General features: G+C 51.9%; 1 protein-coding gene across 1 annotated transcript in view; it reads left to right on the top strand.

Moving 5' to 3' along the window:
* Positions 1-1,922: 1,922 nt before the first annotated feature.
* The window catches only part of CTPS1 (CTP synthase 1), a 47,000-nt gene continuing 35,548 nt past the window's right edge, over positions 1,923-13,374 (top strand). Inside the window, exons 1-5 of the mRNA XM_074976275.1 lie at positions 1,923-2,045; positions 5,318-5,495; positions 8,149-8,319; positions 11,301-11,401; positions 12,113-12,229. Of these exons, the coding sequence (XP_074832376.1) occupies positions 1,941-2,045; positions 5,318-5,495; positions 8,149-8,319; positions 11,301-11,401; positions 12,113-12,229 (672 nt within the window). The 5' untranslated portion in view covers positions 1,923-1,940. The remainder of the gene's footprint in view (positions 2,046-5,317; positions 5,496-8,148; positions 8,320-11,300; positions 11,402-12,112; positions 12,230-13,374) is intronic.

Genomic DNA, 13,374 nt, shown 5'->3' with positions numbered 1-13,374 from the left:
CGTCTCTCAACCCCCCAGCTGATGGCCGCCATGGAGGACCTGGCAATTTCGACGTTGCGGGACGTGCAATGACTACACGGTCCCTACTTCGACGTTGAACGTTGAAGTAGGGCACTATTCCTATCCCCTCATGGGGTTAGCGACTTCGACGTCTCGCCGCCTAACGTCGAAGTTAACTTCGAAATAGCGCCCAACGCGTGTAGCCGCGACGGGCGCTATTTCGAAGTTAGTGCCACTACTTCGAAGTAGCGTGCACGTGTAGACGCGGCTCTAGTAAAATTACTTGTATTCAAGTGAGATCAATGGTAATCAGTCGGAACTATGAGAACATAAGAACAGACACACTGTATCAGACCAAAGGTCCATCTAGCCCAGTATCCTGTCTTTTGACAGAGGCCAATGCCAGATGCCCCAGAGGGTATGAACAGAAGACAGTGCCAGGTGACCCAGAGGGTCTGAATCATCAAGACTACGTCTACATGGCAGTGCTATTCTGTGTTACAAAATAATGTGTTAACACTCCAAATGCCTTTTGAAATAGCACCCAGATAATCTGAAATTTTGAAATAATGCCATTGGAGCACATTATGGCTGATTTCAAAATAGCACTATGCTGTGTCTTACAAGTACCTATTTTGAAATAGCAATTTCAAAATAAGTGTTATTTTTCATGGAATGAGCTTTACCAGCATCAAAATTATGCTCCTGCTATTTCAAATTTATTTTGAAACAGCATGTGCATCATTTAGACACTGACAGACTTATTTCAAAATTACTGCAGTTATCTTGAGATAACTTGGTCATATTGAGAGGAATTGTCACAGATTGAGATGGCATTAAAGGAGATTTTGGAACAAAGAGATAAACCCTCTGGGGCATTGGCCACTGTCAGAAGACAGGACACTGCGTTAGATGGACCTTTGGTCTCAGTGTGGCCGTTCTTATGGTCCAAGACCACACCAAGAGTTAGAACTTTGTGGGAACCATGATGGTGCCATCTACCACTTCCTGGTGGCTGTGATGAGGACATGAAAAGCAGAGGAGGGTACAGGCTGTGAACTGGCACAAGGCGATGGGCAAGGGGCAGAGGGCACACATGGGCTCTGTGCAGTGTTCCCTGTAATTTGAGTGCTTGGGTGGCCACCCAGGAGACATTCAAATGCTGCCCAGATGATTGGCAGAGCGCGCACAGCCAGGTTTTGTTTCTGAGTGGCGCACAGCTGCACATACCTCAGTGCACGTACCATTTATTCCACACTGTCTAGGGCAATAATCAGTGGGAGGACTGGCTCCATGAAGGACAAGAAGTCCTGTGGCACCTTATAGACTAACAGCTATTTTGGAGCATGAACTTTGGTGGGCAAAGACCTGCTTCACCAGATCTTTGTTTGCTGCCGTGGAGCTCACGGCGCAGGTGCGTCTCTGCGGCGCTGCCACCGCGCGTGCACTGCTCGCCTGCCGGCCTCGTGCACTGCAGATCTGACGAAGCGGGTGGCTCTCGGCAGTACAGACTAACACGGCTGCCCCTCTGACACTGGCTCCGTGGTGAGGCAGGCTGGGCACGTGGCACTGGCCGGCACTGGCCTGCACTGGCAGCTGGGCCAGATCACCCTGCACCTCGTGCAGTGCCAGATGCCACCCAGAGCGGGGCTGCCCCTCCCCCACAGCTGCCCTTGAGCCCCACGTGTGCTGCCCACGACGGGCAGTGCCCAGCACACGACAGGCCACGCCCACAGCAGCACTCACTCCTCACGGGCCCCGCCCGCCACTGACAGTGACAGGCCACGCCCACAGCAGAGCTCCCCCTCACCCAAGCTTCCGCCCGCGGCAGCCCCGCCCTGCCCAGGCACAAGCCCCGCCCACAGGGGAGATGAGCGCGGCTTTGTTAGACGCCAGGGAGCTTACGGCGCAGGCGCGTCGCCTCGGCGCTGGCGCCGCGCATGCGCTCCTGGCCCGCCGGCCTCATGCGCTCTCACTGCAGTGGCCAGCCGGCTACAGCCCGCGCGCACATCAGCCTCGCGCTGCCGCTGGGCCCAGCGGGAGGGGTGAGAGCGCGCGGCTGGGCGAGACCACGGGACCGGACCGGACCGGACCGTGTGTGCACCCCGGGGTGTGTGTGTGCAGCGCCGGCCCTTCCCTTCCCCCCCCCCGTGTGTGCACCCCGGGGTGTGTGTGTGCAGCGCCGGGCCCTTCCCTTCCCCCCCCCCCGTGTGTGCACCCCGGGGTGTGTGTGCAGCGCCGGGCCCTTCCCTTCCCCCCCCCCCGTGTGTGCACCCCGGGGTGTGTGTGCAGCGCCGGCCCTTCCCTTCCCCCCCCCCCGTGTGTGCACGCCGGGGTGTGTGTGTGCAGCGCCGGGCCCTTCCCTTCCCCCCCCCCCCGTGTGTGCACCCCGGGGTGTGTGTGCAGCGCCGGGCCCTTCCCTTCCCCCCGTGTGTGCACCCCGGGGTGTGTGTGTGCAGCGCCGGCCCTTCCCTTCCCCCCCCCCCCGTGTGTGCACCCCGGGGTGTGTGTGTGCAGCGCCGGCCCTTCCCTTCCCCCCCCCCGTGTGTGCACCCCGGGGTGTGTGTGTGCAGCGCCGGGCCCTTCCCTTCCCCCCCCCCCCCGTGTGTGCACCCCGGGGTGTGTGTGTGCAGCGCCGGGCCCTTCCCTTCCCCCCCCCCGTGTGTGCACCCCGGGGTGTGTGTGTGCAGCGCCGGGCCCTTCCCTTCCCCCCCCCCGTGTGTGCACCCCGGGGTGTGTGTGCAGCGCCGGGCCCTTCCCTTCCCCCCCATGTGTGCGCCCCGGGGTGTGTGTGCAGCGCCGGGCCCTTCCCTTCCCCCCGTGTGTGCACCCCGGGGTGTGTGTGTGCAGCGCCGGGCCCTTCCCTTCCCCCCCCCCCCGTGTGTGCACCCCGGGGTGTGTGTGTGCAGCGCCGGGCCCTTCCCTTCCCCCCCGTGTGTGCGCCCCGGGGTGTGTGTGCAGCGCCGGGCCCTTCCCTTCCCCCCGTGTGTGCACCCCGGGGTGTGTGTGTGCAGCGCCGGCCCTTCCCTTCCCCCCCCCCCGTGTGTGCACCCCGGGGTGTGTGTGTGCAGCGCCGGCCCTTCCCTTCCCCCCCCCCCGTGTGTGCACCCCGGGGTGTGTGTGTGCAGCGCCGGCCCTTCCCTTCCCCCCCCCCGTGTGTGCACCCCGGGGTGTGTGTGTGCAGCGCCGGGCCCTTCCCTTCCCCCCCCCCCCCGTGTGTGCACCCCGGGGTGTGTGTGTGCAGCGCCGGGCCCTTCCCTTCCCCCCCCCCCCCCGTGTGTGCACCCCGGGGTGTGTGTGCAGCGCCGGCCCTTCCCTTCCCCCCCCCCCGTGTGTGCACGCCGGGGTGTGTGTGTGCAGCGCCGGGCCCTTCCCTTCCCCCCCCCCCCGTGTGTGCACCCCGGGGTGTGTGTGTGCAGCGCCGGGCCCTTCCCTTCCCCCCCGTGTGTGCACCCCGGGGTGTGTGTGCAGCGCCGGCCCTTGCCTTCCCCCCCTTCCCTTCCCCCCCGTGTGTGCACCCCGGGGTGTGTGTGCAGCGCCGGGCCCTTCCCTTCCCTTCCCCCCCGTGTGTGCACCCCGGGGTGTGTGTGCAGCGCCGGCCCTTCCCTTCCCCCCCCTTCCCTTCCCCCCCGTGTGTGCACCCCGGGGTGTGTGTGTGCAGCGCCGGCCCTTCCCTTCCCCCCCTTCCCTTCCCCCCCGTGTGTGCACCCCGGGGTGTGTGTGCAGCACCGGGCCCTTCCCTTCCCTTCCCCCCCGTGTGTGCACCCCGGGGTGTGTGTGCAGCGCCGGCCCTTCCCTTCCCCCCCTTCCCTTCCCCCCCGTGTGTGCACCCCGGGGTGTGTGTGCAGCGCCGGCCCTTCCCTTCCCCCCCTTCCCTTCCCCCCCGTGTGTGCACCCCGGGGTGTGTGTGCAGCGCCGGGCCCTTCCCTTCCCTTCCCTTCCCCCCCGTGTGTGCACCCCGGGGTGTGTGTGCAGCGCCGGGCCCTTCCCTTCCCTTCCCCCCCGTGTGTGCGCCCCGGGGTGTGTGTGCAGCGCCGGGCCCTTCCCTTCCCCCCGTGTGTGCACCCCGGGGTGTGTGTGTGCAGCGCCGGGCCCTTCCCTTCCCCTCCCTTCCCTTCGCCCCGTGTGTGCACCCCGGGGTGTGTGTGTGCAGCGCCGGGCCCTTCCCTTCCCTTCCCTTCCCCCCGTGTGTGCACCCCAGGGTGTGTGTGTGCAGTGCCGGGCCCTTCCCTTCCCTTACCCCCCCACCGGTGTGCACCCCGGGGGGTGTGCAGCGCCCTGCCCTTCCCTTCCCCCCTGTGTGCCCTTCTGGGGGGGGGTGTGCAGCACCCAGCCCTTCTCTTCCCCCCCCCCGTGTGTGCGCCCGGGGGGGGGGGTGTGCAGCGCCCGGCCCTCCCCCCCCCATGTGTGCACCCCGGGGGGGGGGTGTGCAGCGCCCGGCCCTCCCCCCCCCCCCCCCCCCGTGTGCGCCCCGGGGGGGGGTGTGCAGCGCCCGGCCCTCCCCCCCCCCCCCCGTGTGCGCCCCGGGGGGGGTGTGCAGCGCCCGGCCCTCCCCCCCCCGCGTGTGCGCCCCGTGGGGGGGGGTGCAGCGCCTGGCCCTCTCCCCCCCCGCGTGTGCGCCCCGGGGGGTGTGTGCAGCGCCCGGCCCCCCCCCCCCCCGCGTGTGCGCCCCGGGGGGGGGTGTGCAGTGCCCGGCCTTCCCCCCCCCCCCACGTGTGCGCCCCGGCGGGGATGTACAGCGCCCGGCCCTCCCCCCACTGTGTGTGCGCCTCAGGGCGGGGATGTACAGCGCCCGGCCCTCCCCCCACTGTGTGTGCGCCCCGTTGGGGGGGCGGTACATTGTCCAGCTCTGCCTCCCTGTCTGTGCGCCCCGGGGGGGTGTATTGTGCCTAGCAGAGTGGTTCTGTGTGGGCTGAAGCTGTGTAATGCAGCAGGGCTTGTGTTAGTGCTCATGACGCCTCTCCTCAGGCATAACAGGGCGAGTCACAGGCTTTGTGGCTCTCTTACTCTGCTCCTGGCCCGCTGGGAGGAAATGCGCCTTCCCTGCAGAGCTCAGTGGCTCACGGTTCTGGTCAGGGAAGCATGTCTGCAGAAAGGGCTGTATGGAGTTTCCTGATCGTCCAGTACACGTGTGTCTCTTCTCCGTGAAAACTTGATGTAAGATCTCCGCCCTATGAGTTGGTTCAGTCTTCCTGCCCTTCTCTGCCCATGGCTCTGAAAAGCACGAGAGAATGTTCTTGTTTTGGTTTGGCCGTATAGTTTTGTCAACTTAAATTGATGAAGACGTTGCTGTCTAACAAAATATTTTCTTTTCCAGGTCCTTAGACAAATGAAGTACATTCTAGTCACAGGTGGTGTTATCTCAGGGATTGGAAAGGGGATCATTGCAAGCAGCGTTGGGACAATCCTGAAATCATGTGGGTTACATGTCACTTCCATTAAAATTGACCCATATATTAACATTGATGCAGGAACCTTCTCTCCTTATGAGCATGGTAAGCGGAACTCAAAAAATTCTGTGATCTAATTTTTTTTATGGTCGCAAGACCTCTGTGGGGAGTGAAGAAATAGTTTGACATGTGCAATTTGCTCTATGCTCTTAAACCCTCAGAAGGAAGGTTTGACATTAGCAAAGGTTACTTCCCATGTGTCAGCGATTTCAGGTGACAGGTTTGTGTAGTCAGCGAGCTTGTTTATGTTGCGGTTGTAGGACTTCACTTATCGTGACCATCATGGGTCCTAGGCATGAAAAGTTTCTTGAGGAGCTGTCACCGAGGCTGAGAAACCAAGTAAAGCAATGTCTGCGGCTACCAAACTTGAAGTTATTAAAAGATTGGCGAGCAAGTGAAAGACACGTGTTTGGCAGTGAACTTGGTGATACTGACTGTGTACAGTCTACTTGCAGGAAAAAAAGATAAAAGAAATAGCAGAAACGTGTGTTGCTGGAGCTAAAATTGCATTAAATAACAAAGGTCAGGGGGTCAACAATGGGTAAACTGGAAAGACTCTTAATACAGTAATCCCTCAAAATGCACAATTTTGAGTTGTGCTTAACTCGCATTAACACGAGTTAAGCACAACTCAGAATCCTGCTCAACCCCTCTGACCCCACATAGCCCCAGAACAAACACCCCCCACCCCAGTTCAAATGCCTCCAGCACCTTTTCACGCCCTCCCCGAATGGCTCTGGCTCACCGTCCCCCACCCCTGCTGAACTCTACCTCCTGTCACCCCGGCAGCCCTAACCCACGCCAGGCTTGATCCCCTCTGCACCCCTCCCACAGACTCAACCCATCGCCAGGCTTAACCCTCCCCAACTGCCCCCCCCCCCAGGATTTACCTTTCAAAAGGACCTCCAGGTGCTCCTGCTGCTTCCCCGGCTGCAGAACGTGCGTTCCGCCTGGGAGAAACAGCTCCCCCCCGCCCCCGGTTTATGCAAAATTAGAGTTATGCGAGGGTGCGTGGGAGCACAACCCTCAAAGAACGCGAGGGGCTACTGTAAGTTGGATCGACAGCCATAATGAATGCAACATGCCTTTGAGCTTCCTCATCATAAGGGAGGAAGCCCTGTCTTGTCTGAGGACCTAAAGGAGAAAGCCGAGGAAGAGAGACAAGTTGGGGCTGCCCAAGTAACATTCAGAGCAAGTCACAGTTGGTTTGAGTGTTTTAAAGTGTGTTCACGTTATTCTAGTCTGCGTGTTACAGGTAAAGTAGCATCTGCTGATATTCAGGCAAGTAACATTTCCCAGCTGCACTGCAACAAATAATTGATGAAGGTGGATATTCTCCAAAACAAATCTTTAATGTTGACAGAATGGGGCTTTTCTGGGAAAGAATGCCTTCTCAAAGCTTTATTTCAAGGGACAAAACAAACCAAACAAAAAAACCAGATTTTAAGGCCTCGAAGGATTGACTGACATTACTTCTTGGTGGAAATTTAGAAAGAGACATGAAATTGAAGCCTCATCTTGTTTACCGTTTGGAAAATCTGAGGGTGCGTCAAGGCTTAAACAAGGCATCATTACCTGTGGTCTGGCATGCAAATTGAAAGGCATGGATGACAAAGCAGGCTTCTGCTGCTTACATAACAAGCTACTTTTTATCATTCATCTCTAAATATTGTGTTGAAAATAATTGGGATAATAAATATCTGCTGAACCTTAATAATGCACCCGGTCATGTGATCAGTGTCAAAGACTATGGCAATAACATTTGAGTGGTGCCCCCAACTACTACTTCCATCCTTCAGCCAATGGATCAAAGCGTCATTGCTGCTTTTAAAGCTTACTACCTCACAGCTCCATCAGACAGAGGGGACAAACCCACAATTAAGCAGTTGTGATACTTTCTATAACCATCTTGACATTATAATTCTTTCACAACTGCCTGGAATAAAATTACTGGAATAAATTACCTAGGGAGGCTGTGTGACCTCCATCAGTGGAGATATTTAAGAGCAGGTTAGACAAACATCTATGGAGGATGGTCTAGATGTTTGGCCCTGCCATGAAGGCAGGGGACTGGACTTGATGCCCTCCCGAGGTCCCTTCCATTCCAGTGTTCTGTGACTTTTATGAGTTACTCTGGGGGAATTCAGCATTACAAAACTTGACCTTAGAGCCCCTTAAAATTGATCTTTTGAGCGTTGTGGTGTAGACTGATGATGGTTTATAAAATCGACCTTAATCTCCTAATGTAGACCTGCTTTAGAAATATGTACAAAGGTAGTCTCTGTGTTTTCTTCAAAGCTTTCCTAAGTGTAGATTGACTTTGAGAATATGTAGAATAAAAATTAATACTAGTCATTTCCGTAATATATAACTGTGCTGGACTTGAAAATATTTCCTTACCGATCTGCTGAACTGATAAGGGATAGAATATTCTCAGTAAAAGTCTGGCTTTACTTCTGTTATGTCATAAATAAGCTCAGAATGTTTTCATTTATATGGAGGGTGTGCAGTGATTTATTCTAAACAGGTTAATCTTATTCCACTTTCTGATCTGCGTGGTTTTTTTTTTTAAACTATTTTTAAAAAATGCTTAAATGAATAAAATGTATTGTGCTCTTTCAGCTGTCTGAGAACGAACAGCTTGCATGTACGGTGTCCAGTTGATTCTAATGCTTTTGCTTCTTACCACTTGCTGCAGGAGAGGTGTTTGTGCTGGATGATGGAGGGGAGGTAGACCTGGATTTGGGTAATTATGAGCGCTTCCTTGATATTCGGCTCACCAAGGACAATAATCTGACCACTGGGAAAATCTATCAGTATGTCATCAACAAGGAGAGGAAGGGAGATTACCTGGGCAAAACTGTCCAAGGTGATGCAGTGCTTCATTTGTCTCTTTCTTGGGTGTTTCTGTCTCACTCTTGTCACATTCGAGTTACCAAAGGGACATGGATTAATTCTTTGGATTGGACTACGCTCAAAAGTTATGTTGCTATACCTGTCTAAATCATAGTGTGACATTTTAACCAATATAATTATCTTGGTACAAGTCCTAGTGTGTGTGCAGTTACACTGGTATAGAGATGCCTTTTACCAGCCGAGTATTCTGCCACCTATGTGGAAATAGCTATACTATAGTAAAACACCTTTATAGTGGTACAATTAAAGCAACACATCACTGATGTGGGCATAGTTCTATGACTGTAGTTAGTGAGACAACTTTGAAGTGTAGACAAACCCAAAGTGTCAGAAATCTAATATCCTGGGACCATCATAGCTGCCACTACACTGCATATAAATAAGGAAATTTTTAGACCAGTATTTTGTGGATCTTGTTCATCTTAGGGCTGATTTTAAAGTGGGTCACTGCTTTTTATAACTCATTAATATGGAAATAGGAGACGGTCTAGTAACATTGAAAACTACTTTCCTGCTTGTATGATTTTAGTGGGAAGCTGGATTCGGTGTGGATTGTTAGTCTTTGTTACATATCTTTGTTTGTTTGTATAAAACTGTTTCACAGTCAGTTTTAAATTATCAAAACTCGCCATCCACAGCCTCAGAAACAACCCTGACATTATAATCAAAAAGGCAGATAAAGGAGGAGCTACTGTCGTCATGAACGGGTCTGACTACCAGAAGGAGGCTTCCAGACAACTCTCCAATACCAAAATTTACAGGCTACTTTCCTCAGATCCCACCGAGGAATACACTAAGAAACTACACCATCTGCTCAGGACACTCCCTACACAAGCACAAGAACAGATTTATACCGACACACCTCTAGAGCCCCGTCCGGGGCTATTCTACCTACTACCCAAGATCCACAAACCTGGAAATCCTGCACGCCCCATCATCTTGGGCATTGGCACTCTCACTGAAGGACTGTCTGGTTTTGTGGACTCTGTCCTCAGACCCTATGCCACCAGCACTCCCAGCTATCTCCGAGACACCACTGACTTCCTGAGAAAACTACAAGACACTGATGACCTACCAGAAAACACTATCCTAGCAACCATGGATGTAGAGGCTCTCTATACCAACATCCCACACAAAGATGGAATAAATGCTGTCTGGAACAGTATCCCTGATGATGCTACAGCACATCTGATGGCTGAGCTCTGTAACTTTATCCTCACACACAACGATTTCAGATTTGGCAACGACATATACCTTCAAATCAGCGGCACAGCTGTGGGTACCCGCATGGCCCCTCAATATGCCAATATTTTCATGGCTGACCTGGAACAGCGCTTCCTTAGCTCTCGTCCACTAACACCCCGTTTCTATTTACGCTACACTGATGACATCTTCATCATCTGGACGCATGGGAAGGAGACTCTGGAGGAATTCCACCAGGACTTCAACAACTTTCACCCCAACATCAACCTCAGCCTGGAACAGTCCACACAGGAGGTCCACTTCCTGGACACCACGGTGCTAATACACGATGGCCACATCAATACCACCCTGTACCGTAAACCTACTGACCGCTACGCCTACCTTCATGCCTCCAGCTTCCATCCCAGACTCACCACACGATCCATTGTCTACAGCCACGCACTAAGATATAACCGCATTTGCTCCAACCCCTCCGACAGAGACAAACACCTACAGGATCTTTACCAAGCATTCTTGAAACTGCAGCACCCACCTGAGGAAGTGAAAAAACAGATCAGCAGAGCCCGATGTGTGCCACGAAGCCTCTTAGTACAGGACAAGCCCAAGAGAAACCAACAGAACACCACTAGCCATCACCTACAGTCCTCAGCTAAAACCTCTACAGCGCATCATCAGGGATTTACAACCAATCCTGGACAATGATCCCCCACTTTCACAGGCCTTGGAAGGCAGACCAGTCCTTGCCCACAGACAGCCTGCCAACCTGAAGCAAATCCTAACCAGCAACTATACACCGGACCACAGTCACTCTAACTCAGGGACCCATCCATGCAACAAACCTCGTTGCCAGCTCTGCCCACATATCTACACCAGCAACACCACTACAGGACCTAACCAGATCAGCCACACCATCGTGGGTTCATTCAGCTGCACATCTACCAATATAATTTGTGCCATCATGTGCCAGCAATGGCCCTCTGCTATATACATCGGACAAACTGGACAGTCTCTACGTAAAAGAATAAACGCACACAAATCAGACATCATAAATGGCAATATACAAAAACCCGTAGGAGAGCACTTCAATCTCCCAGGCCACACAGTAGCAGACTTAAAAGTAACTATCCTACAGCAAAGAAATTTTAGGACCAGACTCCAAAGAGAAATTTCTGAGCTACAATTCATCTGCAGATTTGATGCCCTCAGCTCAGGCTTAAACAAAGACTGTGAATGGCTGGCTAAATACAGAAGCAGCTTCCCCTCCCTTGGCGTTCACACCTCCGGATCAGCTGCTGGTAGTAAGCCTCACCCTTGCTGACTGAGCTAACCTTGTGATCCCCACCCTTGCTCTGGCTTATTTATACCTGGCCCTGCAGATTTCCAAGACCAGCATCTGATGAAGTGAGTCTGTGCTCACGAAAGCTCATGCTCAGAACTTTTCTGTTAGTCTATAAGGTGCCACAGGACCCTTCGTTGCTGTTACAGATCCAGACTAACACGGCTACCCCTCCGATAAATGGCAAAACAGTTGCCTAAACTGTGAAGTGGGATTGCACCTTGTGTGAAAGGTCATGGGTAGGAATTACCACTTAGTAAAAGGAATGCCTTGATTAATAAAATGATCAACATCAGATGTGAATGAAAAACAGCGGCCAGTTAATCTCAGTTTGTGTTTGAGACTGGAATTTATGCAGACTGTGGTTTTAACCTTTGTCTCTATTTCACTTCTAGTTGTTCCCCACATCACAGATGCCATCCAAGAGTGGGTAATGAGGCAGGCACGAATTCCTGTGGATGAAGATGGCATTGAACCCCAAGTGTGTGTGATTGAGGTTTGTAGCATTTCCCTCTGTAGGCATGTGGAGTAAGTTGACCTGTAACTCTAGTTAAATCCTGTGAAGAATGGTTTTCTTATTAAACAGCTTTTCACTCTATTGTTTGGATCATTTGAAAAAGAACAAGCCCCATTTTATATGTACACCAGCTTGGTGTTCTAGCTGGCTGTAAGTGGTAGTACTTTTGGTTTCCTGTCAATAAGGCATTGGAACTCAATCTCAGCATGGAGTTAATATGCCTGGACTCCAAAGTAGCGATACACGTGAGCCAGGTGTCCTTGCAGTCTCTAAAGCAACATTGGCCTTTTGGAAAGCTACTTTTCTTTTGCAGTACAAACTATAATAAGAATAGGGAATTAAGAGGATGAAATAATGGCTGGATGTAAGGAAGAGCATAGAGTCCCAAAAGCCTCTCTTGGCCAGCTTTAGTTAAGCTGCATCTGTACCATGTACAGCTGTCTGAAAGGAATAGAAAAATGCCATGAAATATATCATCTGATACCCAACATATCTTTGAAGGACACCATTTAACAAGAAAATATCCTGCTGGTGGTGTTGCACAGAGCCCACGTAATGTTGATTGTGCAGTAGGCTGTGTTTCCCTAAAAAAAACAAACAAACAAAAGACAAAAAAACCATAAGAACCAGAAATGATGGGACGTATTAGTTATGGGAAGTTCAGTGCTATTCTGTGATTTCTTTGTTTAGCTTGGTGGAACTGTGGGAGATATAGAAAGCATGCCCTTCATCGAGGCTTTCCGCCAGTTCCAGTTCAAAGCCAAAAGGGAGAACTTCTGTAATATTCATGTCAGTCTAGTTCCCCAGGTAAGTCCATGGAAAGTTGTGATGGCCAGGTATTGTACAACTAGGACTTACTTTAGAAATATATTTAGGAATTTAGCATAGATACAGATCTGCTCAAAGATATCTGTGCAGTATATGTTTTGTAATGCAAAGCATAAGAGTGTACATAAGGAAAGAATTCAGATCGTGTAGACACAAGGCTGTTCACAGCTAGTCTACAGCAACAGCCAATACCACAGCCAGCTTGGGAGTTTATTTGTAAATTATTTAAATTTCTAACCAGTTGATTCATGCAGCCATATCTGTTTTTATCCTCATAGTTTTCTCCTAATGAGCAGTTTTCCTGATATCTCATCTTTGCAATGAGGTCCTATACCATCATCTTGCACAGCTTACACTTGGCATGCTTTGCCTTTTTAACTAGGGAATGAATTTGTTCAGAATATTCCCAGCTAGGGTCTTTTACACCCAGAAGCCTTGATAGTTTTTCTGTGGCAAAAGTTGGGGGAATATAGATACCTGTGTGTGAGCTGAGTAATGTCTTCCTTTTTTCTTTCCAGCCCACTCCACTGTTCCTTTCTGTACTTCCTCCATCCTTTTCTATATATTCTCTCTCTGTCTTAAGAAAATGTCTTAACTCCTCTGCCAGGCTTGGCAAAGGTCTGTCAACACAAGAACAGAACAAAAACAATCCTATTCAGCTTGTACCTTTCTTTGCATGGGTTAGATTGTAGTCTGCTGAGAGAGAGAAATTAAAAGCCCAGAAGTTTCAAGAAGCAAGAGCTGGTAGTTAGGCTGGATGGACTAGAGCCATCAATACACTTGCTGTCTCAGAAAAATGAATGTTTAGCATGTTTATGGTGTGCTTTAACTGTAACTTACTTGTATTGATTTCTTTTTTAAAAAAAAATCAAAAGAATCCAATTTAAAATATTTGGTTTTTTTTTAAATACTTTAAAACTATTTTTAAATCCACTCTGCTTGCTAGCTGCAATTTCAGTTGCACTTTGGCCTTCCTGATTACACCCCTGAGTGCTCAAGCAGTGTGTTTATATTCTTCCATAGTCATCTGTCCATGTTTCCACTTGTTGTAAGCTTCCTTTTTGTGTGTTAAACTCACCAAAGATTTCATTGTTAAGCCAAGCTGGTCGCCTGCCATATTTACT

This window comes from Carettochelys insculpta, chromosome 24 (assembly GCF_033958435.1).
Source record: "Carettochelys insculpta isolate YL-2023 chromosome 24, ASM3395843v1, whole genome shotgun sequence".
NCBI lineage: Eukaryota > Metazoa > Chordata > Testudines > Carettochelyidae > Carettochelys > Carettochelys insculpta.
The sequence above is the reverse complement of the archived record's forward strand: the minus strand, read 5'-3'. Positions and strand labels throughout refer to the sequence as shown.